Genomic DNA, 27,667 nt, shown 5'->3' on the forward strand with positions numbered 1-27,667 from the left:
GAAAATATGTGGAAAAAAGGCTTGAGATTTACATTATGCTATAATCTTAAAGAAAATTTCTATAAAATGATGTATCGGTACATGACTCCAGAAAAGTTGTCAAAAATGTATAGTAATGTTTCTAATGCTTGTTGGAAATGTAAACAACAAGAAGGATCATTTTATCATATGTGGTGGTTGTGTAAACAGGCAAAATTATTTTGGGCACAGATAGGTAGGATGATGCAAAAAATCCTAAAGATAAATATTCAGTCAAAACCAGAATTTTTTTTATTGGGTTTTATGGATAAACAAATAGAAAAGAAATATGGAAGAATAATATTATATATGATTACAGCAGCAAGATTATTATATGCACAAAAGTGGAAAATGGAATCAACACCAACAACGGAAGAATGGCTATTGAAATTAATGGACTTAGTAGAGATGGATAAATTGACATGTTTACTTAGAGAAAAATCGACAGATACATTTCTTAAGGAATGGAAGCCTCTCTTAGACTTTTTGTTGAAAGATAAAAATGAAATGATGATACTGGGATTTGACGATTAATTAAGATAGACTATGGAGAACAGTGATTTTGTATGTATTAATGGACAGGTTTGATATATATTATATATTTATAGCTGATCTGTGACAAATCGGAAGTCAATTTTTTATTTTTATTTTTATTCTTATTGTGTTATTTTTTTGATTTTGTTTTGATTGTTTTGTGAAAATTTGAATAAAAATTATTGTAAAAAAAGAAGAAGAAGAAGACATGATTCATTAGAAAAGACAATAATGCTAGGAAAAACAGAAGGGAGTAGAAAAAGAGGAAGGCCAAACAAGAGATGGATTGATTCCATAAAGGAAGCTACAGACCTGAACTTACAAGATCTGAACAAGATGGTTCACGACAGATGCTCTTGGAGGTAACTGATTCATAGGGTCGCCATAAGTCGTAATCGACTTGAAGGCACATAACAACAACAATGGGCATTAGTATACAAGCATCGAAGACCATGTGATTTATGGCTTGGCTTCCTTACTGCGTTTTTCTGAGGACTGTCACTGGTCCCTATTACAGCCGATGTTTCTGTTCCCGTTACTGTGCACAAGCCTTCATCAGTTGTTACCACCACGTTTACATCTCCCTCCCCCTTAGGATTCAGTTTAAAGCCCTCCTGATGAACTTCTCCATGCTGTGGCCAAACACATTCTTCCCAGTCCTTGTGAGATACAACCCATCACTTGCCAGCAATCCATCTTCCAGGAAGCGTAGCCTGTGGTCCCAGAATCCAAATCTCCCACGTCGGCACCACCTTCATAGCCATCCATTCACATGGAGTATTTTTCTTTCCCTTTCTACTCCTCTTCTAAGTACTGGAAGGATGGATGAAAAAACTATCTGGGGCCCAAAGTCCTTGAGTTTGCTTCCCAGAGCTTCAAAGGCAGTTAATTTCCATTTTTCCATTTTTCACAACACTATAAAGCTTCACTGATATATTTTAAGTCAAAGAGCCGAGTACAAAGGTGCCTTTGCACTAATGGAAACCCTTTCCCACTCATAGTGGAACAGCACTGGGCATTTCATGCTGGTTCATACACCTAAGGAGCCAAAGTTATGTCTCAGTCAAGTAATATTCTCCAAATTCTTACTCAAAACCCCATTCTAATCTATGTCAAAGCTATATATTTTCTAAGATGTCTGATAACAACTAACATTCTCCTAGCCCAGTCCTTATTGTTCCATCAATCTCCTTACCAGATTCAATGTTCTCGCTTCACTAATTGTGTTAGCCAGAATGATACAGAAACTTTTCTGCTTGTGGTGGCTTTTTATTTATCTATTTCTACTCGTGACACCTCCTTCTTCATGCCAAACAGGAAACTGGTTGGCTGACATTCATAAATAACAAAAGCTAGAGTTTTGATGCTCTTATAAACCCTGGGCACCAATCCCCAGACAGCATAGCCAAGTGTTATGTTATTTTTTCTGTAGCACAGAGTATATAATACACTACTGGCCCTGAACTAACCATACAAGAAAACTTGTTCTTTGGTTCTGTCTCTTGGTCGTGTTGAATTCCAGTGTGGTAAGTCTTCTTGTCTTCTACAGTGTGCTAATTTGAATTAATTCCAGGATGACAAAGAGACAGCAGAGCAAGGGAGCTAACCTGTGGCCCTCCAGATGTTGCTGGAATACAACTCCCATCATCCCTAACCACTGGCCATGCTGGCTGAGGTTGATGAGAGAGCCACAGGTTAACTACCCCAGAAATAGAGGAAATACATCTCAGTGTGAATACGCTTTTGACACACACCATTCTGTTTCCTGACTGAGTTGCTGATAAGGTCCTGCACATTTCTTGGTGGTCATCACTTAGAATTTCCCTTCTTCTGCTCATAGTCAGCTTCCTAAGTTCCTATGGCTTCTCCATGGAAAGCAGAGCAAGAATGGAATGAAATTAATCACAATAAAATAAAAGTGAGTGAAAAATCTCTGAGGAAGGGTTTATGACTGCAGGTTCTAAACTATTGATTAATGTCTTTGTTGCAGCCCAGAATTCTTTGACTGCTCATACTACATTTGAAGAGTTTTTCAAATACATAGAAGCAGAACTTTAACTCACCCTCACATTTGAGCCCTTGACGTACAAGGCCCCACAGCATTTCTCCACAATGGTCACAAAAGGCTGGTGCTCTGTATGAATGAACAAACAGAGCATGTGGTCGAATCTGAAAGTCTTCAACTGTTGCAGAAGCTGGTAAAAGAAAAAGTATTTCCAAAGGTTTAAAATGAAATATTTTAAAAAATAATATTTAAGGAGGTCTAGCATTACTACACTAAACAATTAGCCTCCTTCAACCAATGGTTTTGCTTAGATAAACTGATAAAACCAGAACAGAAACATATTGGGAAAAATTTCTGAATTTTCTGTTGTTTCAATCATGAGCTCTTCTACATAAAACCAAACTAACGTTACCACTGGAAGCTCCAGTTAGAATATGATATAAACGTCATCACTTTCTAAGCCCACCCCTATAACATCAATATTTTATAATGAATGAATAAGTGCTATTTATTTATTTATTTTATTTATTTTATTACATTTTTAGACCGCCCTATAGCAATAAGCTCCCAGGGCGGTGTACAGCATGATAAAACAGGTTAAAATACAAAAACACAATAAAACATAATTAAAAATTTCCAATTTTAAATTCAAATTTTAAAATTTTTAAAATGCCTGGGCGAAGAGGTAGGTCTTTACCTGGCACCGAAAAGATAGCAAAGAAGGCGCCAGGCGTATCTCATCAGGGAGGGCGTTCCATAGTTCGGGGGCCACCACTGAGAAGGCCCTAGCTCTAGTTATCGTTCTCCGTGCCTCCCTATGCGTTGGGACACGGAGAAGGGCCTTCGACGTCGAGCGCAGCGACCGGGTAGGTACATAGCGGGAGAGGCGTTCCACCAGGTATTGCGATCCGATGCCGTTAAGGGCTTTATAGGTAAGAACCAACACTTTGAATCTGGCCCGGAAACATATTGGTAGCCAGTGCAGCTGGGCCAGGACAGGTGTTATATGATCAAATTTTTTTGTCCCAGTAAGAACTCTGGCCGCAGCATTCTGCACCAGCTGAAGTTTCCGAACCGTCTTCAGAGGTAACCCTACGTAGAGTGCATTACAGTAGTCCAATCTAGAGGTTACCAGAGCATGGATAACTGTGGCAAGGTTCTCCCTATCCAGATAGGGTCGTAGTTGGGCTACCAGCCGAAGCTGGTAGAATGCATTCCGTGCCACCGAGGCTACTTGAGCCTCCAGTGACAGCAGCGGATCTAATAAGACCCCCAAACTACGGACCTGCTCCTTTAGGGGGAGTGTAACCCCATCTAGGGCAGGTCGGACATCAACCATCTGGGCAGAGAGCCCCCCCACCAACAGCATCTCAGTCTTGTCAGGATTGAGTCTCAGTTTATTAGCTCTCATCCAGTCCATTATCGCGGCCAGGCAGTGGTTTAGTACATTAACAGCCTCACCTGAAGAAGATGAAAAGGAGAAGTAGAGCTGCGTATCATCAGCATATTGCTGGAAACGCACTCCAAATCTCCTAATGACCTCGCCCAGCGGCTTCATATAGATATTAAAGAGCATGGGGGACAGAACTGAACCCTGTGGGACCCCATATTGGAGTATCCAGGGACTCGAGTAATGCTCCCCAAGCACCAGCTTCTGGAGACGATTCTTGAGGTAGGAGCACAGCCACTGCCAAGCAGTGCCTCCAACTCCTAAGTCCGCAAGACGTCCCAGAAGGATACCATGGTCGATGGTATCAAAAGCCGCTGAGAGATCAAGGAGAACCAACAGAGTTACACTCCCTCTGTCTTTCTCCCGACAGAGGTCATCATACAGGGCGACCAAGGCTGTTTCTGTACCAAACCCCGGCCGAAAGCCCGATTGACATGGATCCAGATAATCAGTTTCATCCAAGAGAGCCTGGAGCTGGTGAGCGACCACACGCTCTAAAACCTTGCCCAGGAACGGAACATTTGCTACCGGTCTATAGTTGTCAAGATTTTCAGGGTCCAAGGAGGTTTTCTTTAGGAGCGGTCTCACCACCGCCTGTTTCAGGCAGGGTGGTACCACTCCCTCTCATAAAGAGGCACTGATCACCTCCTTGGCCCATCCGGCTGTTCCGTTCCTGCTAGCTTTTATTAGCCATGAGGGGCAAGGATCCAGAGCAGAAGTGGTCGCCCGCACCTGTCCAAGCACCTTGTCCACGTCCTCGAGCTGAACCAACTGAAATTCATCCAATAAAACAGGACAGGACTGTGCTCCGGACACCTCATTAGGCTCAACTGCTACAATATTGGAGTCAAGGTCCCGGCTTTCCCACTAGGAAACTTCCTACTTTGCAACGAAGAATTATTAACAATACAAGCTCTAATCATTAAAGATCATATCGTTTCTTATGAAGAATTCGTCATACTCATTAAAGGATACTGACCACCAATCTTTCAGTACTTTCAAGTCTGTCACATTCTAGAGGAAGTCCTGTTGTTCATGCAGTGTTGCATGCCAACCCGTATTTTACTTCTATTCTTTGTTGCAAGGGTTGCCAGCCTTTTTAGGCCCAAGGGAAAATTTGGATTTTTGAGCAAGTGCTGTTGGTGCCAAGGCCTCTTGTTACATCTCTTGACTCTCTCCCAAATCAGCCCCCCACCCACCCAAAGAGGCAGAAAGAAAGTGCATGTACAGACACTTCACTTTTCCAAGGGATCTGGGTGAAAGTTAGATCCAGTAGAATTAATCTGACCCTTAAAAAGCACTTAAGAGTTGAAAACATATATGGGGAAACTCTTCCAACTTCCTCCTTCAGCTCTGTGTACTTTTCAAAGGAGAAAAATGTAACCACCATCACCACTTAATGACCAAAGGGGCACTGATGACCAAAGGGTCACTGAGAGGGGACTTAAGAAGCTTTGTGAATGCCTGAGGAAGACCTCAAGGGCACCATTGCATTAAAGGCACCATCTTGGCAATCCCTGCCTTATCACCTGCAAATATTGTTTTCACTGTATTAATAAATATTGATATAGACATATATCTAATAAAATACTTAAGTGTATAAATGTGAAAATTTACTCAAAGACTTAAAAAAAATAAGGAAAGACTGATATAGTTGTAAGTGCTACATTTACTACTTACTTTATCATTGTGTATTACTTGTCTAAACAATAGAATGCCTAAGACAATTTGGCCCAAGGATTTTGTTTGACTTGTATGTAAAACAAAGGTTTGCTATTAAATGAGAACAGTAAAAGTGAAATTCTACAGCATATGTGGAATATAAACTATATAATTCCAACCAAAGATATATCTGCACAGATATGCAATACTGCTAAAAGTAAGACAGCAGATTGACCACTGTGTTGTAAGGTTAAACGTGTGGCATTTTAAATGCACCCTGGCGATAGGAAATCACTGTCCTACTGTCTCCAACACTATTTTCACTATAAACAAATATATCTGTTGGAAAAGAATACTCTTCTATCTTTTGACCTTCCTGAATGGGAGGGATTTCTAGTCTATAGCAAAGTCTGGTGCCCTCCAGATGTTTTTCACTACAGCTCCCATGAGCCCCAGGTGGCATGGGTGTACTGGCTGGCACTGATGGGGGTTGTGGTCCAAAATGTCTCATGGACATCAAGTTGGCAAAGGCTTTGCTAAATACAAGTCTTGAGGGTGGTACATATATAATACAGCCTGGTCTCCTCTAGTACTTCGAAGCACTTTGCAGGCTAGTGTAGTCCCCATCCAAGGTTCATACACTCTTCCGTCCTCCTCTCTTTCCTTCCATGAATTTCTCTCTTTCCCATCAACAGTTTATTGTTTATTTATTTATTAGATTTATATCTACCCTTTCTCCCAATAGGAGCCCAGGGCAGTCAAGATCACAATCAGTGTCCATTTTTGACAACAGAAAATGGAGCCATTTATTTATCTAGCATTTCTGTGCTTATTTATTTACTTCAACTTCTATTCTGCACCTGTCTAAATGGTGCAGATAACAACAGGTTAAAAGAAATGAAAATACAATTACAAACAGAATACTTAATCAAATATGTTACTTCGCAACTGCTCAAACAGCACTTCCAAAAGCCATTCAGACTCTGGCAGAGGGAATTCCACTATTGTGAGACAGCCACTTAGAATGCTTTTTCTCTTTTCCTTTTATGTTTAGACTTGGTGCATGGAAGATACCATTTTTTGACCAAGGAAAGCAAGGGAAGGAACCAAGGGAAAAATGCTGTCTTTGGGCCACACAGGACCTAAACTACTGAGGGCTTCATTGGTCAAAATCAGCATCTTGAATCATGCTCTCTAGTCAGCAGATGCATCCTGTTATGTTTTAAAACAAGAAACTATAACAATATTTTGTGGAGCTCCTCTGTCTTCAACACACAGCTCTCATTTGTTTCGATGGGCAGGGTCACTTTCAGAACAGCTTGTGTTCAGATTCAAAAGTAAATTAAATAAAAAGCATAATGCTTTAATGTAACTCTTAAGATATTCAAGCAACTAGGTTTCTTTTATAGGCATACTGGATTATATCAGTATAATATGTCCCTCTGCTGATGGAATGCTATTTGATCCAGCGCAGGGTTCTGTTAGGCAGAGAGCGCGCACGGGGGGGGGTACTGCCTTTTGCAAATTCCTCCCTTCTCCTGAAGTCTCTAATGCCACCTACAATGCTGTTCCAATGGGTGCCCCAATCCTCTGGAGTAGATTAGGAAAGGGCTGATGCAGCTGCAAAGGAAAATTACCTCCCCACTTTCTGTGGGGAAGCAGATCACACTGGATCAAAGAGTTTCCATCTACAAAGAGACACCACCCATCACAACTCTTTGAATTCCGTGAAACTGCTTTTACTCAAGACTCAGTTACCTTAACAATTTCATTATTAAGCTATTGTAAACGCCTTCCATTTGAATGCATGGATTCTTGAATCTGTTCTTTCAGTAGTGACTTCAACAGCAAGCACTTTATAGACTGCAGCCTTATGCTCCAAGTCAACTGGCAATGAATAATTGGCATCTCTCCTATTAAAACTGTAATTTATCAATCTAGGCTCTCTGCAGATTAATTAAGGGGTCAGCACAGCTCACAACCTTTTATATAAAAACAGAACTTGTGAACATTTATGTGATATGTGAAAGCACAAACACGCACACAATAACACGACTCAAACACATTTAAAAAAATCAAGCAAGCATACTGGATGGTTTATTCCAAAGCAGGGTTCAATGAGACTATTTTGAGCCGTGAGGTATATGAAAAATAATGAGAGTGCCTTTGAAGCAAACACAGAACTCTTCCTCCTCAGCAATCAACAACCAAAACCAGTTCAAATGTAGGATGAGGGGAGAAAAGACTTCCCAACCAGAAGTTGCAATTTACAGGAAGGTTAACAGTAGAGTTACCAGGTTTCCAGTTTTCAGCCGGAGTCTCTGGTTTTTGGGGGGGCCCTCTGGCTCTCTGGCTAGTACCCCTTAATCTCCAGACTCTCAGTTTCAATTTTTAAAAAAATTAAGTTTCTAGGTGGTCTGGTTCCCAAGATATACACCAAAACGTCAGCCGCCGCCCCCCATGACTGTTTAATCTATTTAACTGATACGACACTGAAGTTGGTTCCTAGTTCCCAGTTCCTTATTTGCTTGAAAGTTCAAAACACTAAAAAAGAAGAGTTGACAACTACAGCAAATTCAAACCAAACTTAACATATCTCTGAACCCCAAAATATATGTTGGGGTACCCTGTATGATATATCACTGTGATCAGGGGACTCTCCTCATCAAGAATAACAATACATTTATGCAATCAAAATCATCAGGCTTCTGTTATTATCATAAATAATGTCATAAAATCATAAAAAATAAATAACTGGGGGTGCCCACCCCAAACTCTGCTCTGGGACAGGACAAATCTTATACCCCAAGAAAGAGGAGGGAGTCCTCTATGAGATGCCAGTACATCCCGTCCGTCCCACAGCTTCTGCTGGGCACCGGGCATGCAGGGGGGCATCAACGCAAAATCAAAATGGACAAAAACACATAGAAAAAAATAAGTAACTGGGGGTACCCACCCCGAAATCTGCTCTGGGACAGCACAAATCATATACCCCAGGAAAGGGGAGGGTGTCCTCTATGAGATGCCACTGCGTCCCACCTGGCCCAGAGCTTCTGCTGGGCGCAGGGGAAGGATGAGGGCATCTATGCAGACAGAAAGACTAGAGAATCTTCTTACTCTTACTTATTTCTCAGACCTCTTTCTGAAGTGAAGGGTCAAATCTGTAAAGAAGTTTGGAGCAGCCACATTAAAAGATAAGGGCAGGGCATTCCAGGCAGGGGGTTGCCAACCCTGCTTGGATATGGATGTCTTTGCAGAGGATCCCTAGTCAAGCTTTACCGACAGCACAATCCAAACTATATCTACTCAGAAGTACCGTATATTCCGGCGTATAAGACGACTGGGTGTATAAGATGACCCCCAACTTTTCCAGTTAAAATATAGAGTTTAGGATATACTCGCCGTATAAGACTACCCCTGCTTATGACATGCAGGTACTTAGCAGGAAAACTGTCACTTATAAACTTATAAATATTAATATTTGGATTGTCCAGTTGTTTTGTTTTTGTGCCTAGGAATTACCACCAAAAACTGGGGAAAGATGTGAGAAATCTTTTTTTTAAAAGCAACATTTTCAGCCTTAAATGCCTAGTTTCCAACACTATGGAGTATTTATTGATTGATTAAGAGAATTTATATCCTGCCCTTTTGCTGTTAAAAACAGAGCTCAGCACAGCTTACAAATATAGTAAAAACAATAAAAATACACAATCAGAGAAAAACAAGCCAAAATGTTAGGAAAAGGAGTCTTTCACACCACATGCTCAGTTCTAAATACTGTTGCAGCAAGTTTTACAAGTTCCTCCAGTATTCCACTGGTGCAGGCACTCAGACATTCAAAGTACTGTATGTTTCTTAAGTTTTATAAAAGCAGAGCTTTGCTTAACTCAAAATTTCTTCTCCCTTTGATAACCACATCTACACAGGTTCCACCTCCATACTCAAAATGAAACTGAGCCTGGAAGTGTACAACAACCCCACACATACCTTGCTAATTCGATTATCAATGCCAGGATGTCTGTCTTATCGACTACTCTCCTGCTCCCCCCCACACACACACACACACCGGGCATCATGAAAGACCCAGTCCTGGGCTCAGAAAGAAAATAAATATCTGGTCCTCTTCAAAGTATTGATAAGCCTCTTGTTTTAATTGAAATAATAATTATAAATTCTTGTTCTTATCACTAATGGGAGTTAATTATCTTGCATATGCTGCTGTTGCTTCTATGGCTGTAACGGAGTGAGGTTAAAGATAAGTGAAATGCAAATAGGAAAAAAAAATACAGAAGGCAGTAACACTTTCCTAAATGTAATACCATACCAACCACAACAAGATTCCTATAAGGCAAAAAACTAAGCATCTCACAACCAGTCAGGATTCCTAACCAAAAATATGATAAATGAAGAAATATTTATATAAGCATAACTATCAAATATATTTATTATTTACACAAACTGTAAAGATATTTATAGTGCAATCCTAAATTTATTTATTCAGAAGCAAGTCCCAGCGTATTCAATGGGGCTTACTCAAACAGGGACAGAAATGCAACCTCAAGTGATAAGCAACTTCATTCACACAACCCAAAATTCCGAATCATGCCACTTTACACTGTTTTGCAACTGTTTATACTTGTTTTTATGGTTATTGGATTTTAAATGGCTTTATTTCTTGTTGTGAGCTGCCTTGGTTTCCAACCCTACCTCACAGGGGTGTTGGAAAGACTCCATACACACACGCACACACTGCAGATGTATAAATACATACAGCCCATATAATAGTTTATTGTCAAACCAATTGGTCATTGCAGAAAAATCAGTATTAGTTTTTTAAAAATCAGTATTAGTTTCCTACAGAAGAAAAACTGCAATACCTAAGTAAGCCCTGCCTACTTGCTTTAAAATAGGACTGGGGGGGGCAGAAAGAGAACACAAACACAATTCTTTTTTACATTCACTCCAAACTCCCATTGATTTTCAGCACATTCATAATCATGTCTACTCAAAAGTAATTCCTACTGAATTCAATAGGATTTACTCTGGACATATGGGATTAGCACTGTTTTTACCCCCAAAAGCAACTATTGGGAAGGTTTTCAAAACACTGCCCAGGATCTGACTCCTACACACAACAGGGGGAAAAACTGAAATGTATATACCCACCCAATTTATGAGATTTTCAGATAAACAGGAGGGGAAACCACCATTTTCTGGCCTCGCAATGAAGTTTTGCAGACACTGCCACCAAACAAACACTTCACTGATTGGCTGAAATCCTGAACGGGTGGGGTTAAAGCTACGAAGTGCTATACAGTAGTTTAAAAAAAGATTTAACCGGGGGGGTGCCTGATGTTTTTATATATATCTCGAGAACCGCACCACCTAGAAACTTAATTTTTTTTTAAATGAAAGCCGAGAATCGGGGCCACCTAAGGGGCTAGCTGGGCACCGGGTGGCATGCTTAGAATCCGGGTAAAACCCGGCTATCCAGGCAATATGGCAACCCTAATAAGACGACACCCGGCGTATAAGACGACCCCCGACTTTGGAGAAGATTTTCCAGGGTTAAAAAGTCATCTTATACGCCGGAATATACAGTAAGTCCTGTTGAGTTCTATGGGGGCTTAGTCCCTTAGTATGTGTGTTTAGAATTGCAGCCTTCAGGGGCATCCATCTTTACTCCTGAATGCTCCCATCTAACATCTCCACAACACCAGGCTCCTTTCTTCCTACAGTGACCTTCTGGTGACTGGCCTGGCCTGAAGGCACTTAAACCCTTCTTGCCAAAAGCAAATAGGCTAGATTAAATGTTCCCTACCCAGGCTCCATCTTTTAGCTTTTAGCTAAGCTTAATTTCCAATCAGATTTTTTTTTAATTGTACGCTCCAAGCAACTGTGATTGATGCTTAATGTATCATGCTTAATGACATCACTTGGGCCCAGTCCGTGACATCACTCAGGCCCACCCCATGACATCACTCGGGCCCGCCCCTAAAATCTCAGGTTTTGGGATGCTTCTGACCTGGCAACCCTAGTTAACAGCCAACTTGCCTTCTAGAAATTCAGCACCACTGGTGTTTATAAACCTAAATTTGCAATTTTTCTTCTTCCTCACAGACATGAATGGTACCAACACAGTTTCTTCCAGGAGTACAGGAATTGTCAAGTGGAAATGTATTATATGATTCAATATTTCAGAATAAATACACTCTTACTGCAATTTCTAGTATCACACTGGCTCCAAAATGCAAAAGCACAATGAGAGAAATTGCAGTAGAAATATGTCCATGAAGTACTAGTTCACCTAATGCATGCCTCCACTTGACCTCAGCATCTAAGGACAGCCCAGAAGAATCACACGAAGGTCATTCACACATGGAAACGAGGCATATATAGTTTGCTAATGTGACTTATACTTTGATATTTTAAGCTGAATGTTGTTTTAATAGAAATGTGGTTTTCAAACCCCTTTGCAAGCTATGAGTTAAAGGTATCTGCAGAAGATTTTGAATTAGAAGTATATTCCAATATAAACATTCAAAAATAATTTCCATTACATCTGAAGATACGCTTTCGCATTAGCGGAATCCACAATCCTATATTATACCTACATATCTAGAAGTAAGCCCCGTTGAACAATGGGATTTGCTTCTGATTGCCATTGTAGGATTACATTGGAAGTAAAGCACTTTTATGACCCATTCATGTCAATAGCAGAAATATCTTTTATTGAAATCAGTGGAACTTAAAAGTGATTACCTATGACTCATCATTCACTCTGTTTTACTCAGTTTATTTACATTCAAGTTATCTTAATTTTCCTTTGTACAAGTTTCACAAAATTGACTACAAAACATTAAATGTATTATCCCTTCCTCATTTATTTAGTCACTCTCAAGCTGGATTAAAATCATTTCCTATACAAACTCGCAAAACATAATACACCCACCATATTTATTCTTGTTTCTCTCTCCATTTGCTCATTTCCTAGTCCATTGTTCTCTTCCAAGGGCATGAAAAAAGCAAATGTCACGACATACTGAGTTGTATGTTCCCAAACTATACCACTGTAAGTCAGGGACTGCCAACATAGCGCCTCCCCTGCCCCCCCATAAGATGGTGTACTACAGCTCCTATCATCCCTGACCTTTGACCTTGTTGGCTGGGGATGACGGGAACTGGAGTCCAACAACATCTGGAGGTTACCACGTGAGTCTACATACTCCTAAATATATCAATAACTCTTAGAAAACTCTTTAAGAAGTATTTCATTAAACTTTATAAGAATAATGTATAATTTGTGATACATCTTAAAAATATGGACCAGAAATATGGAGAATCATCAGTTTTCCCAAAGCAAGCAGGTAGGTATTGTCTCTATATAGTGCATTTCTCTTTGGCCCACACATTGGCAGAACATTGGTATTGGTTATCCTGATACCAACCATCATGGCACACTTTACAAACATCAACTTACAAATATTATTAGCAAGCAATCATATCTAGGAGATGGTCATTTAACAGCTGTTACAATTCCATTTGCTTATAGAAATTATACATTTTAATTGCATGGAATTGTCTATATATAGTGACTGCCATACCTTCCTTATTCTTGTTATGCTTCATGAAATGTCAAGAACTCTAAAAGTGCCACAACCATTACAAAATCAGATATATGTTAAGAAATTTAAGTTGGATGAAGACAAAATGGTTGCATCATTTTTTATGGTACTCCAGAAAGACACCAAAAATTTTCTTTTAACTTATGATGCAATGTTTTCGATTTTCTATAAAACTATCTCTTTTCAAACATTTTTTTACCACAAAACAAAATTACATCACCTAATTACCTACCATCTGTTTTCATAACGACTCATACTTGCTTGACACAAGTATGACTCATAGAAGTTTGACACAAGAAAGGATTTACTATAATTCAAAATGGTTTTTTTTTTAAAAAAAGGTATCAGGATATATCTTGCAAAAAAAGGCAAAATCTTCCCTCATTAGAGTCAAAATGTGAATTTTGGTGTTTAATTTCACATTTTCCTTCAATGTAATAATTACTACTACATTCCTAGGAATGTACAGAACCATTTTTTTAAAAAATGAATAGTTTCATTACTTTTAGATGCCATGAAACTGCAAAACTGAGAGCCCCACATTGCAATAAAAATAATCAGTATGAGGGAGCGGGTCTAGAAAGATGGAACTATGATTTTTTACATATAGGATCATACATTGCCTGCAAATTGCATATCATACTAGCTTGGTTCACAGAAACAACCAATAAGGACAACTCTTGCTAACTCTGAAAGGACACTGAATATTATTTTCCATTTCACATTCTCTAACCATAAATCAAGTTTGCTCATTAGGTGGCTACACCTCGAACAATTCATAATTTCAGCCTACCATCAAGGCAGGTATTAGGGAAATGTTCTTTCATGCAATCCAATGTGGCACTCAGACATAGGAAAGAAGTGAAAGAAAACTCAATTACATTTGTCATCACTAGATAAAAAAAAGCTCTTGAAATTCTGTGCAAAAGTGAAATAACATCTGACTAGTTTCCCATCCAAAGAAAAAGAAAGATGTATATAAAAAAACTCATTTTCTCTCTGATTATAATGACAATATGCAATGGTTTCCAAGTGCCTTCAAGAACAAATGTTTGACAATCTTATTTTCTTGAGTTGTATCAGTCTTCATATAAAATTTAATATTTTAGGTAAACCCATACTATAATACTTTTCATTTCTTTTTATGCAATTATGCTTTGAATTTGCCTTGCAGGCACAATGTCAACCTATTTTTTTTGAATATGTTTTAATCTATTCATGTCTCATATAACAAACTTGTGAAAACTCCTCCAAGCTTTTTTAATTTTTCATTACATAACAACCCTGTAATTTTACATGCCAAAGACAGATCACCTCAAAATGAATGCTAGTTCAGATCTAGAGAACATTATTTTTGATGCACTGTTCTTTTTCTGAACAAAGATCCGAAATGTGTGAGGAAACAAATGACCTCCAACCCAACTTCAGTAAAAATATATTTTTGACTATTTATATTATGCATCCTTTTTCTCCTTAAAAGATCCATATCCGATCTTTCAGATTTAAGATATATAATTTACATATAAATGGATATTTGGAAGCAAAAGAAAAAGGTAATCTTTACATTAAAAAAGTGAACATTTAAAATAAAATTAACTTTTCTTTCTCATTTTGATTCTTATTATTTGTTTTTCTCCCCATGTCGCAGGATAAAATATTTGTAATTTATTTAATTATATACCATCATCATTGTACATGGCATGTTACAGAGCTGGCATAAGCAAAAGGGCAGATCCCTGCCCTGAGGAGCTTGCAGTTTAAATTTCAATAAAGGGGATAACAGAGGGAGAAAAGGAACAACACAGGCAGAGGACTTAGTCCAGCTAACAGCAAAAGCTAAACAGGCAGTCAGTGCTCTTAGAACTCTAATCATAGGTGACTCCACATTTAGTACTTGACAAATGGCCCTGCATTTTTCTTTATCTTATCAGATTTTGTAAAAACTGTCTTGCAACTACATTGCACCCATTTCGAAGAGTGTTTTTGTATTTTCTATGAAGAGAAGCTACTGGGTTCATGCCAATTAAATTCATTTAAAAAACCATCAGAAACCACTATGTCTTGGGGTACTATGGGTGACACATAGAAATAAACAGCCTAATCCAGGCACATGAGAACTGCATTGCACTGAATTGGAACTAGGTTTCTGTCTGCTTCTGTAATCTAGTAGGCATATATTCTATAATTTCTACTTTCCAATTTGAAATTAGCTTCTAAAACAGGGGTAAACAACATGATGCCCTCTACATGTTGTTTGATTTCAACTCCCATAAACCCCAACTAGCATTACCCACGTGGAAGTAGTCCAAAACATCTGGAAGCACAACGTTGGCTACCTCAATCTAAACAGTTAATAGTTACAAATTCAGCATTTTGATCATCTCATGAAGTACTATTTCCTACCATATGTTTTAATAATTTAAAGATTTATGCTTTACTTAAATCTAAGTTTTTAAAGCTGTAATCATTTCCAGTCAGTTAGTCCCATTGATTGTGATGTAAGCCAATGAACAGGATGTGATACAAGTGAATTTGATATTTTATTCTGTAGTTCTAGAGTGTTGCTTTACAGATCTCCAGTGCAGGGGTGGGGAATTTCTGGACTGCAGGCCAAATTTGGCTAGCTTCAGTGGTTCCATTCATACCTTCAAAATGTAGTTATGACAGGCTACTGTACAGCATCACAACAGCTGTCCTGTGGTGTCTGGCAGAGTTCCTTCAAACTCTATGGAAATGTTATCTTATATACAGTAGGGCCCCACTCATACGGCGGGTTACAACAAAGACAAAGATGCCTGCTCTCCCTCAGCTGGTCTGAGAAAAAAGGAGGAAGGAGTGTATGGAAGTGAGGTCAGCTCCCTGAGAATATCAAGTTACAACAGAAGGAAGACGGGTAGAGGAACACAGGTAAGGATAGGCAGCTTAGCTAGCTGGAGAACCCTCTCTCTGTCTCCCCTTAGGTATGCAAAGAGAACCAAATAGGAGTTGCTCTCGTCACACTCCCTGATCCAGCAGGAGTTTTTGTCCTTATGTTCCCAAACAGAAACAAACTGCTGATAGGGTCATGAGACAGGTCTGGTGGCCATAACTATTCCCAAATCAACTTTGACTGTTTCCAATTCTCAAAGTGAAGTTAGCAATTATGAAACAAAAAAGCATGAAAATATGAATTTTACCCGATAAGACAACTTCAACTAGGTCACCTTCTTGGATATCAGTAGCTGACTTCACCAGCTGGAGAATATTTTCAGTGGTAGGGTCATGCCGAAAAAGTAGAATTTTATCATACATTCCATAGAAGCCACATTCAGGAAACTGAAAATGGATAATATTGAGAATTTATTTTAGTTGTAAATAACATTCAAGGATTCTTTGGCTAGATTGAATCAATACAAAAAGAGGTAAACACATTTATGAGAAGAAAAATTCAAATCACGATACCAGGAGCCCTTTATGCAAGACTGTAGTGTGTGTGTGTGTGTGTGTTTAATTTGCAAATGATAGGAAAGAAAAAGAAAATAATAATAATAATTATAAAATAAAAATACTGAAGGTACAAAAATATAAAAAAGAAAACATAGTAACACTTGAATACAACTAACAACAACAATAAACCACCATCAGTTTACATTACGGATACAATAACCATCAGTACATGCATCTTAAGTTAAGCATGCAAGTCAATATAAGCCTGTATTCACTCGAACCTGACATCTATATGAATTATGTTCAAATGTAGCCAGGGCAGTGAGGTCTTCAGTCCATTGCATAATAGATGGTGGGTATTTATTCTTCCATGCTCGAAGTATAACCATAAGAGCTCACAAAGTCTACTTTTGTAGTCCTGCTGTTTCCCTCCATACTACAGGACTATAATATAAAAGTGCATGAACATCTGTAAATATCAAGGATGTTGCCAGCACAAAATTAATATGGATAACAACCTCAGATCTGAAAGAATATAGACGCAATCACTTATTTATTTTCTGATTGGAAACTGCAACTGCAATATAGCGATTCTGAAAACATTGACTTCTTTTAAAAAATTGTATTTAAGCTTTACATAAATACAACAATACATGTTGGTTTATTTATTTTTAATTTATTATATTTATTAGGGCTATGGGGGAAAAAGGTTTGGAACTAGACCCAGTGGCTGCAGGAAGAAGGGAACTACCATTGCCCAGGGAAGAGGGAGAACCATCTGCTGCGGCTGTCTGCCTGCCTGCTTGCTTACTACTGCTGCTGCTACTTGGCTACCACCACCGCCCTCTCCCTGTTGGACTTCTGTGCTGCAGGTTGCCACACTTTGCAGGACCAGGCCCCCAGGTACTAAGCCAGCTGTTGCTGATTTCGTCCACCTGTCCCTTCCTTGGAGGGGATACATAAACTGGCTGGCTGGCTGAGGTGGCTCCTGCTTTGTAGATTTCCTGGCTTTTTGTGGGACTGGCAGGTGTTGAGTTGTGTGCCTGGGAGAGAGGACTCAGAGCCAAGTGGGGAGACTTGAGGGGGTCCCAATTAGTGTAGTGATGGGTAGAGGGAGATATGGCATTGTGAGGAGGACTTGCCAGGTAAGAGGAACGCGGCCCAGGCAGTTAACGACTGTGCCTTGTTACGGTCCTCCTCACACCGGCAAGTTTGTTGGTTGCCCTATCAGCCAGATCTCAGACCTCCAGATGCTGCTCCTAAATGCCAGATCAGAACATGATAAGATCTCCCTCATTCATGATTTAATTGTGGATGAGGCAGCTGATCTGGCATGTATAACTGAGACCTGGGTTGGTGAGCAGGGGGAGTCAGTCTCTCCCAGCTATGTCCGCCAGGGTACCTGGTTCAGCATCAGGGTAGACCTGAGGGTCGGGGAGGGGGGGTTGCTGTGGTCTATAGAAGTCCCATCTCCCTCTGCAAGCACCCTGTCCATTTGGCTACTAGTCTGGAATGTTTGCACCTTATGTTGGGTCAGCAGGACAGACTGGGGATTCTGTTGGTGTACCGCCCACCCTGCTGCCCTACAGACTCCCTAGCTGAGCTGACGGAGGTGGTCTTGGGTGTACTGTTGAGATCCCCCAGACTGTAGGTTCTGGGGCATGTCAACATCCATGCCGAGGCCACCTTATCCAGGGCGGCTCAGGATTTCATGGAGATGATGATCTGAATGTGGGGGGCCTTACATCAGTCCCTCTGTCATGGACAGATCACTGCTCACTGAAGTTTAGACTTACAGAGGCTTTTCCCCTCTGCAAGGGTGGAAGACCTATTAAGTTGGTCTGCCCTCAGAGACTAATGGTTCTGGATGGTTTCCAAAGGCCTCTGGGGAGTTGTCTGGCTGATAGGGCTGGCGCTCTTGTTGAAGCCCTGGTTGAACTGTGGAATACAGAAATGACCAGGGCGGTTGACGTGATTCCTCCTGAGCGCCCTCTCCTGTGTAGAGCTTGTACGGCTCCATGGTATACCCCAGAGCTGAGAGTGATGAAACAATATAGGAGACGGCTTGAATGCAGATGGAGACGAACTCCTGGTGAATGCAGTTACACACTGGTAAGTGCCTATGATAAGCTGTATTTAGGGGCAGTGAGGGCAGCAAAAAAACAATATTTTGCTGCCACTATAAAATCATCAATTTGCCGCCCAGTGGAGCTCGAATTGTCCGGAAGCTATTACACGCTGGCCCCAAGGACATGGTAGAACCATCTGAGGCCCGCTGTAATGAATTTGCTAGGCACTTCCAGGATAAAATCTTTAGCAACCACCAGGACTTAGACTCCAGTGTTATGGCAGGTGAATCAAGTGGGGTATCCAGAGCACAGCCTTGTCCCGATTCCTTGGATGACTTTCAGTTGGTACAGCCTGAGGATGTTGACAAGGTGCTTGGACAGGTTCGTGCAACCACTTCTGTGCTGGATCTTTGCCCTTCTTGGCTAATAAAAGCTAGCAGGGATGGAACAGCCGGCTGGGCCAGGGAAGTGATTAATGCCTCTCTGCGAGAGGGGGTGGTCCTTGGCTGCCTGAAAGAGGCGGTAGTGAGACCACTCCCTGGACCCAGAAAATCTTAATAACTATGTTCCATTCCTGAGCGAGGTCCTTGAACGAGTGGTGGCAGGCCAGCTCCAGACACTCTTGGATGAGACCGATTATCTGGATCCATTTCAGTTGGGTTTCAGGCCTGGTTTTGGCAAGGAAACAGCCTTGGTCGCCCTATATGATGACCTCTGTCGGGAGAGAGACAGGGCGAGTGTGACTCTGTTGATTCTCCTTGATCTCTCAGTGGCTTTCGATACCATCGACCATGGTATCCTTTTGGGAAGACTGGCTGAGTCGGGAGTGGAAGGGACTGCATGGCGGTGGTTCCGCTCCTACTTGGCGGGTCGGCTCCAGGAGGTGGTGCTTGGGGAACATTGCTCGGCACCCTGGACTCTCCAGTATAGGGTTCCACAGGGGTCAGTTATGTCCCCCATGCTGTTCAACGTCTGCATGAAACGGTTGGGTGCAGTCATCTGGAGCTTTGGAGTGCGTTGACATCAGTATGCTGATGACACGCAGCTCTATTTCCCCTTTCCATCTTCTTCAGGTGAGGCTGTCAATGTGCTGAACCAGTGCCTGGCTGCGACAATGGACTGGATGAGGGCTAATAAACTGAGGCTCAATCCAGACAAGACTGAGATGCTGCTAGTGGGTGGTTCTACTGACTGGATGGCGGATGTCCAACCTGTCCTGGATGGGGTTGCACTCCCCCTGAAGGAGCAGGTTCATAGCTTGGGGGTTCTCCTAGAACCATCTCTGTCACTTGAGGCTCAGGTAGCCTCGGTGGCATGGAGTGCCTTCTACCAACTTCAGTTGGTGGCCCAGCTATACTCCTATCTGGACAGGGATAACCTGGCTTCAGTTGTCCATGCTCTGGTAACCTCTAAGCTAGATTCCTGCAATGCGCTCTGTGAGGCGTCCTTCCCTGGCTCTCCCTGTCAGGTTCCTACCTGCGCGTGGCTACTGCCTGTCTCTAGGCACCACCAGGGACTCCACCAGTCCGGACCGCTCTCTCTTATGATTTCTCTCCCCGCTCTAGCACAGATCTCAACAGATCCCCCTGCTAGGCAACCACCAGTAACGTCCCAATACTAGTATTCCCAGAGACTCTGAATACTGGTATTGTTACTCTCTTCACCGCTGCCACCATTTGTTACAGTTCCCCTTCAGCCTTGGTCATTACCTTACCCTCCCTTCTGGTCTGTGAAACCCCAGCCAAGGATCAGGCCTTTGGTAAACCAAATTAAGTATTTATTAAAGATAACAAAGCTAACAAGATTAACAAGATTTCTTCTTAAGGCACATAAGCATATGTTTTTACTCAATACTAATCCGAACTCCACCTCCCTCCTTCTCCACGCTCTCCTGGCAAACAACTCTCTCAAACCCCACCAAGCAATCCACTCTTTCTCTTCTCCCCCCAGATTCCACAATTCACCACCTCACATTCCCCCAGATTTACCTGTCATCCTTTCATTTATACTGTCAGCCATTTTAAACATTCAGCCAATCATCAAGCATTCTATTGCCCATTCACTCCCCCTCCTCTTTCACTACTTACCATGTATACTCTAAACAACCAGCAGTTACCATATATATACTAATATATAGGAACATCACACGCTCTACATGGGGCTACCGTTGAAGACGGTTTGGAAGCTGCAGCTTGTGCAAAATGCAGTGGCCAAATTGGTAACAGGGACCAGAGGGTTCGAACATATAAAACCAATTCTGGCCCGCTTGCATTGGCTGCCTGTATGTTTTCAAGCTCAATTGAAGGTGCTAGTTTTAACCTATAAAGCTTACACGGCTTAGGACCACAATACCCGATGGAACACCTCTTCAGACATGAACCCACCCGTACACTACACTCAACATCTAAGGCCCTACTCGGAGGGAAGCTGGGAGTCTGGCACCAAGGGAGAGGACCTTCTCAGTGGTGGCCCCCAAATTATGGAATGATCTCTTTGACAAGGTGCACCTGGCACCAACACTGTTATCTTTTCGGCACCAGGTCAAGATTTTTCTCTTCTCCCAGGCATTTTAGCATGTGTTTTTACATTTTTTAAATTTTTTAAAAATTGTGTTTTTAATTTTTTTTTGTATTTTAAAATTTGTATATTTGTTTTTATTGTTTTTAATTGCTGTAAACCGCCTAGAGAGCTTCGGCTATTGGGCGGTATATAAATGTAATAAATAAATAAATAATTTCTTTAGGTACTGCGTTACTTTGGTTCGTATCCAAAGTGGAACCTTGCTTCAGTTCTTTTTCCAAAGCCTTGCATGAGTTTTCTCACTGACAAGAAGAACAAACGTAACAAGCAACGTTTTTTGAAATTTGCAGGCATTTTAACCCCTTCTGAGGCAAAATTTCAGATAAATGGGCATGAAGGTTTTTGTGCTAGGCATCTTTAAAGTTGATTTGAGGATAGAACTGATGTTGTCACATTTGCCTCTAACCCCTTCCAAAAACTGCCTTCAGCAGCACACGCTTGCTCCATTCCTGATGTGGATGTCACTTTACTGAAACATGTGAAAATACTAATACTTACAGACACACATACACTTACAAATAACACTGAAACTAAATCAAATTCAACTAGATCTGGAAAGGGGTATGGGGTGAAAGGAAGCGACTTACACAATAACTAACACCACAAACTAGACTGAGCAATAGCAAAAATAAAAGGGGCTATAAAATAAAAGGGGCTATGTAAAGGATTGGAATGGGTTTTAGGAATGGATGGGCCTAAAGTAAGGTTAGGTTAAAAAAACCTTTTCCTGGGCTGTTGAAGACAGCAGTTTACTTCTTTACGCCCAGGAAAATTTAAACTTGTTTGACTCCCTATAATTAGAAAAGTATAACACATTGTAATGGCATCATAAATGCATATGCACTTTTTAAAAATGTCTGTTCAAAAATTATTTGAAATATAAAATGTATAATATGCTATGTTTGCAAAAAAATTAAAACAATTAAAAAATTAAAAAGCCTCCTACTAGGAGGAAGGGCAGGATATAAATCTAATAAATAAATCATTAAGATAAAATAAAGCTGGAATTGTTTACTGTGCCTAACCTGTCTCTCAGCCTAACCTACGTTGGAGGAAAGGTGGGATATAAATGTAATAAATAAATAAATACCACCTCTCCTTTTTCTGTACATGGGAATCAAGGGCATCCTGTTCCATAAGTGGAACCTTGCTCATGGCTCTAGTTCCAACCCTCTGTTTCTGCAGCAGCAGACTAACAATTGCTCTTCCTCTTGATGTTTGTAAGCAAAGGCATTCATAGTATACAAATTGCAATTTCCTGCATTATGATACAACTTTCAGTAATATGAGATTTTTCACATATACATCAAAGAGTTGAAACTGATAGAAGTAAAATTTTCAACATGAACATAGGTTGATTTACACACACATACACAAACAGATGTACAAATCAAATTCAATAGTAACTTTCACATTTTATACACATCACAAAAAAGGCACAGGGTAGTCGTGATCTCCTGTAGCCAGTAAAAAAAAAAAATAGCCAAAAAATATTAGTAAGAGAAGAACTTTATCTTCCTTCTTAGATCTTGTTGCAAAATAATGACGAAAAGAAAGCGTCTGTTCTGCTCCAGTTCGATCCCCATTCTTCCTTCAATAATACCTGCCAAGATCCTAAATTGCTCCAAGCACTTAGGAAAAGCCGTTTCCCTAAAATAAACATTATTCCTAATACAATGTCAGCTTTTCCAAACACTTCAGGTAAGCAAACTTACTCACTATTTGGAAGATCACCAAGGAAAATACTGGCAGTCTAGCCAAAATAGCCACCGACAAGCTTTTCTTATATTAAAAAAGTAATAAAAGTGTAGTTGTCCATATAAGGCTTTCTATGCTGATAGAAGCACAGGGATGCACTACAATTCTCAGAAGTCCTTGTTCTTCAAAATTGAAAGAGGTACTATTAGGGGTGTGCACCAGAACACTGGCACAAATCTCTACAGAACTATAACTCAAAACAGTCTCCAATGAAGCTAGACAGAATATCTCTGAAATGTAGCAATTATTAGTTACAACACTATATAAGGAGAATGTCAGGGTGGGGAAAGGGGAAGGAAGGCTAGAAAGTTATCACCCCACCCAACACCCTCCAATCACAGTGCTTGGAAAGGCTGAAGCCTTACAAATGAAGAAAACTTTTATAAATTTTGTCTCAGAAAGTGTTTGGTGGGTGGTAGTTGTTCAGCTTGTGTTTGTTTTCTATTTTTCCCAATCAATGCCAGTTTAAAAAAATCATTGTCTGACTGTTTTTTTTATTACTTCCTCATTGCTAAGAATTATTATTAAACCTAGCCAGCCAAACCTTTTAGGCATATTAGCCAGCATTCAGAATTACTATTTCCAATTGCTAGTAGCCACACTGAATATTATTAATATTAAATAATCTTTTTATTTTTCCCTCCCTCACTACTGCTGTTGGCAATCCACCCCTATCTGACAGGGTCTTTTAAAAAAATCTTTCTTAGAAAAAGCAAATGCTATAGATGGATAGCCTGAAAACCCCTAGAGCTGCCCATTTGGTAGGCATAATCCCATCTGTAGGGGCTACTATGTTCCCAATGTTCATATTCCTATGTGTATATTATCTCCATGGTGCTGCCAGCCCACGCCTGCCTGATGCTACCTACCCATGTCTAAACAAAGGGGGAAATACAGGAGCACGAGAATTGGCATGAGCACTCAGTCTTCTTTCCAATTTTTTTTTTTTTAGAAAAAGCTAACTTTAAAGGTGACTAGCATGAAATCCCCTGGAGCTATCCACTTGAGGTTTGTCAGGGTTAATCACCTCTAAAGGGGCCACCATGTCCCCAAATATCATGTCCCTATGCAAAAAAAAAAAAAAAGCACTATGGCCATTTTGGTTTTATACTGCAAGTGAATGGGATTTCTGCATATTTGTAATATCTGGATTATGATCTGGATCCAGATGTGGCTTAGGTCAGAAGGGGTCTGAATCTGCCCAGACCAGATCAGACCCAATCAGGATTTACAAATTGAAGTCACAAATCAGATTGGGAGGGGAGGTGTCTATGGATAGCCCTAGAAACTACATTGATGTTGTCCATGATATTCTGTACACCGATTTGATTTCTGAAAATGTCTGATTTCATTTTTACAAACGGGTTTGTTCTTAGCAGCTCCCTTCCTCCCCCCCAATATATTCCAGCAGTCACTGTATATGGGCAACTGTTTGGATGCTTATAGCTCTAGGCAGTGAGGCCGGGAAAGTTGACAAAGCTTTATTCCCCACATCCTACCCCATTTGGCCAAAAATGACCAACTCAGGGAGGAGAATCCATCACTCACTGGCCTGAGTATTGCTTATGCCTCTACTACAGTTTATCTTCATGTTCTTGGATTTTGCTACTTCTTATGATATATTCCATTTCTTATATCTGTTACTTCAGCTAGTCAGTGATGTTGCTCTCAGTCTTTCTGCATCTCTTTTTCATTTCCTACTTAACTTTATATTCCATTGATTCCACTCAACTTTCTAATTTCAACTTTCTATTAATTATCTTACTAGCTTGCTTTCCTCTTAGTTCCCCCCCCCCTTATTTTGGAGTCTCTCTATGTTCACTTCTTCATTTCACACACTTTAAATTCCTCCAATCTGATGTCCTCTTTTTACTTGCAATGTTATCCTTACATAGATGAAGCCCAGCTCTATCTTTCTGTGCCCTCCTTCTCTCCCCCTTTGCTCTTACTAATATTTCCAATTGTCTTTATAGCCATTTTTGCTTGGATATCAGATTATTGTCTCAAACCCCATATATAATAAATTCTATTGTACTGCTCCCTAAACTTTCCATTTCACATTTGTTTTTTTTATCCAGTATGAAACCTCATTCTTCATTAATTACTGCAAGTTGAGAGTTTGGATGTTACCTCATTTTTCTACAAGTTGTGACTACATATTTCCAAAGTATTTTATTTATTTAGTTATCATTTTATTTATATCCCGTCCTTCCTCCCTGCAGGAGCCCATAAAGAAATCCTCTTATCTATTGATTGTATAAACACCCTTATTCAGACGTTCATTCCATCCCACAAAGATTACTGTAGTATTTTACTTAACCAGTTTTTCTGTTTTTCAGTTTAAGCCTACAATCTATACACATTTATCTGGGAGTAAATCCCATTAAACTACATTTAATGAGACTAAGACTACAATCTTAACCTTGTCTACTCAGGAGTAAGTCCACCTAAATTCAAAGGGGCTTACTCCCTAATTGGGGTTAGGACCGCAGCATTAGTTCTGAGTAGATATCTGTAATATTGCACTGGACATCTATTATCTGCTCTGAAAACACTTCTGTTTGCATAATATTTGTTGAATGCTTTAACCAGATGTCACACCACTACATGTTACTCTTCACTGTCTTCTTCCATTGGCCTATAATAAGTTTAAACTATTACTTGACCCTTCCTCTTATTCATCTTTGTTGCTTCCTCTCTGTTTGGTCTCTCACTATGTATCAAATGCTAAATTTCTTTCTGAATGTCCACTCCCTTCTGCTATTTTTCTCATCTATCTGCTTTCACACTCTCTCAGCCCATGATGAATAGAACTCTTCCCCTTTAGAAATTTAGCAGGTCTCCTCTTTGCCCTCCTTTATTGAGGACTCCTCTTTTTCTCTTGCATTTCCCCCTTGTTGCTGATTATCTGTTTTGATTCTCATATTGGGGGGGGTACCATTTGTTTCCCTTTAGTCTTATCCAGCTAGTACAAAGTTTTCCCCTCCCTTCCTTTTTCTCATACTTTTAAAATCTAAATTGTAAACTGGCAGTAAGGGCCCTCTGCATACTAGACACCATATTTAAAGAAAGAACACAATGTCAGAGAGAGGGTGTTGGCTGGAAAGCTTATAAAGATTATATGAGCTGGACTTCGGTGGACTTTCTAAGGCTGAACTCAGTTTGCCTGCCCCTACCTGAGTAGTCATTAGTAGTTCCAAATATTAATGTTTAACTCCAGACCATGAATGCATCAGGCTAGTTTGTACTGTCACATATAAAAATCTTTCTTATATTAGTGAAGTGTACAAATCACATGCAGATGTGCTGGCCATTCAAATGCAAGAACAACAGCCTAGATAGGAGTATTTACCAATGGTAGAAACTAGGGGTGTGCATTAGCTCCATGTCTGGGTCAAATTCCAAGATTAATCAGGGTGATTTGGTGGTCTCCCTCCCACTTGAGTCAAAGCACAATGTCAGTAAATCCCCCAGATCAGATTGGGGTCCAGAGCCTCATATTGCTGTCCTATGCTTTTCATCTACTTTGACTAAAAGGGAAAAAAGTTATGGCCATTTTCAGATTCCTCATACTGAATGGGAGAAATACAGAGCTTCATTTTAGAAAAAGCTGTTCAGAACTTCAAAAAACAGATCAAAGCAGAAAGAGCACAGAGTGACTCAGATACAGATTTTGTAGAGATGCATTGATACAGATAAAAGGCACATATTGAGACCTGTGCATACCCCTAGAAGAAATACTCAAGGAACAAAGGAAAATCCTGGTTTGTTGAAACAAACTCCTGCCTCCTTCCAAAAGAGGTAGGGAGCTGAAGATACATGCTCATCTCATCCTACGTGCAAAACTTTGCACCTGAGAGCAGAATGCAAACATGACCATAACTCAGTTTGGGCTGAAGGTTCAGCCTAGGGACTACAGGAAGAAATTACAACACACACCTCTGAAGTTTCTAATCCCAGTTTATCCTTAAAAGGAATTTTCAACATTGCCAATGGGTCTGCCCGTTCACAGGTAAACTGTTGCAGGGTGGAGATGGTTTCAAAGGAGAGGAAACTCCTCAGAGCCCAATTTCTCTCCCCCAAAGTAAACTAAGAGGAGGAGCTCCTCTTCAAAGCTAAGAGGGCTGCATAGGGAATGGCAATTAGCCTCAGAGGACAGCCATGCCCATATCCATTATTATTATTTTTCGCAAAGTCACTCTGGTTTAGTGCAACTTAAAATGCTAGTAATTTTTATTAAATGGAAATGCCTTCAGTTCGATCCCAACTTATGGCGACCCTATGAATAGGGTTTTCATGGTAAGCAGGATTCAGAGGGGGTTTACCATTGCCTTCCTCTGAGGCTGAGAGGCAGTGACTGGCCCAAGGTCACCCAGTGAGCTTCATGGCTGTGTGGGGATTCGAACCCTGGTCTCCCTGGTCGTAGTCCAACACCTTAACCACTACACCACACTTCTTGCTTCTTCAGGTTAGATCTTCCGCCTCCTACTGCATAAATTCTTTGCTATGTATTCATCCATCTTATAAAACACAGTAGCAT

The 27,667-nt window shown here is 40.3% G+C and overlaps 1 protein-coding gene across 9 annotated transcripts in view; it reads right to left on the reverse strand.

Annotated features, from left to right (window-relative positions):
- The window catches only part of PRKD1 (protein kinase D1), a 183,635-nt gene that overhangs the window by 62,480 nt on the left and 93,488 nt on the right, over positions 1-27,667 (reverse strand). For 6 of the 9 annotated variants that reach the window (XM_061611548.1, XM_061611551.1, XM_061611550.1 and 3 more), the window contains 2 exons: positions 16,471-16,609; positions 2,616-2,747 (listed from right to left, as the gene is read on the reverse strand). In XM_061611548.1, coding sequence (XP_061467532.1) covers positions 2,616-2,747; positions 16,471-16,609 — 271 coding nt within the window. The remainder of the gene's footprint in view (positions 1-2,615; positions 2,748-16,470; positions 16,610-27,667) is intronic. The other 3 variants (XM_061611556.1, XM_061611557.1, XM_061611549.1) reach the window with 2 other exon arrangements.

This window comes from Rhineura floridana, chromosome 2 (assembly GCF_030035675.1).
Source record: "Rhineura floridana isolate rRhiFlo1 chromosome 2, rRhiFlo1.hap2, whole genome shotgun sequence".
NCBI lineage: Eukaryota > Metazoa > Chordata > Lepidosauria > Squamata > Rhineuridae > Rhineura > Rhineura floridana.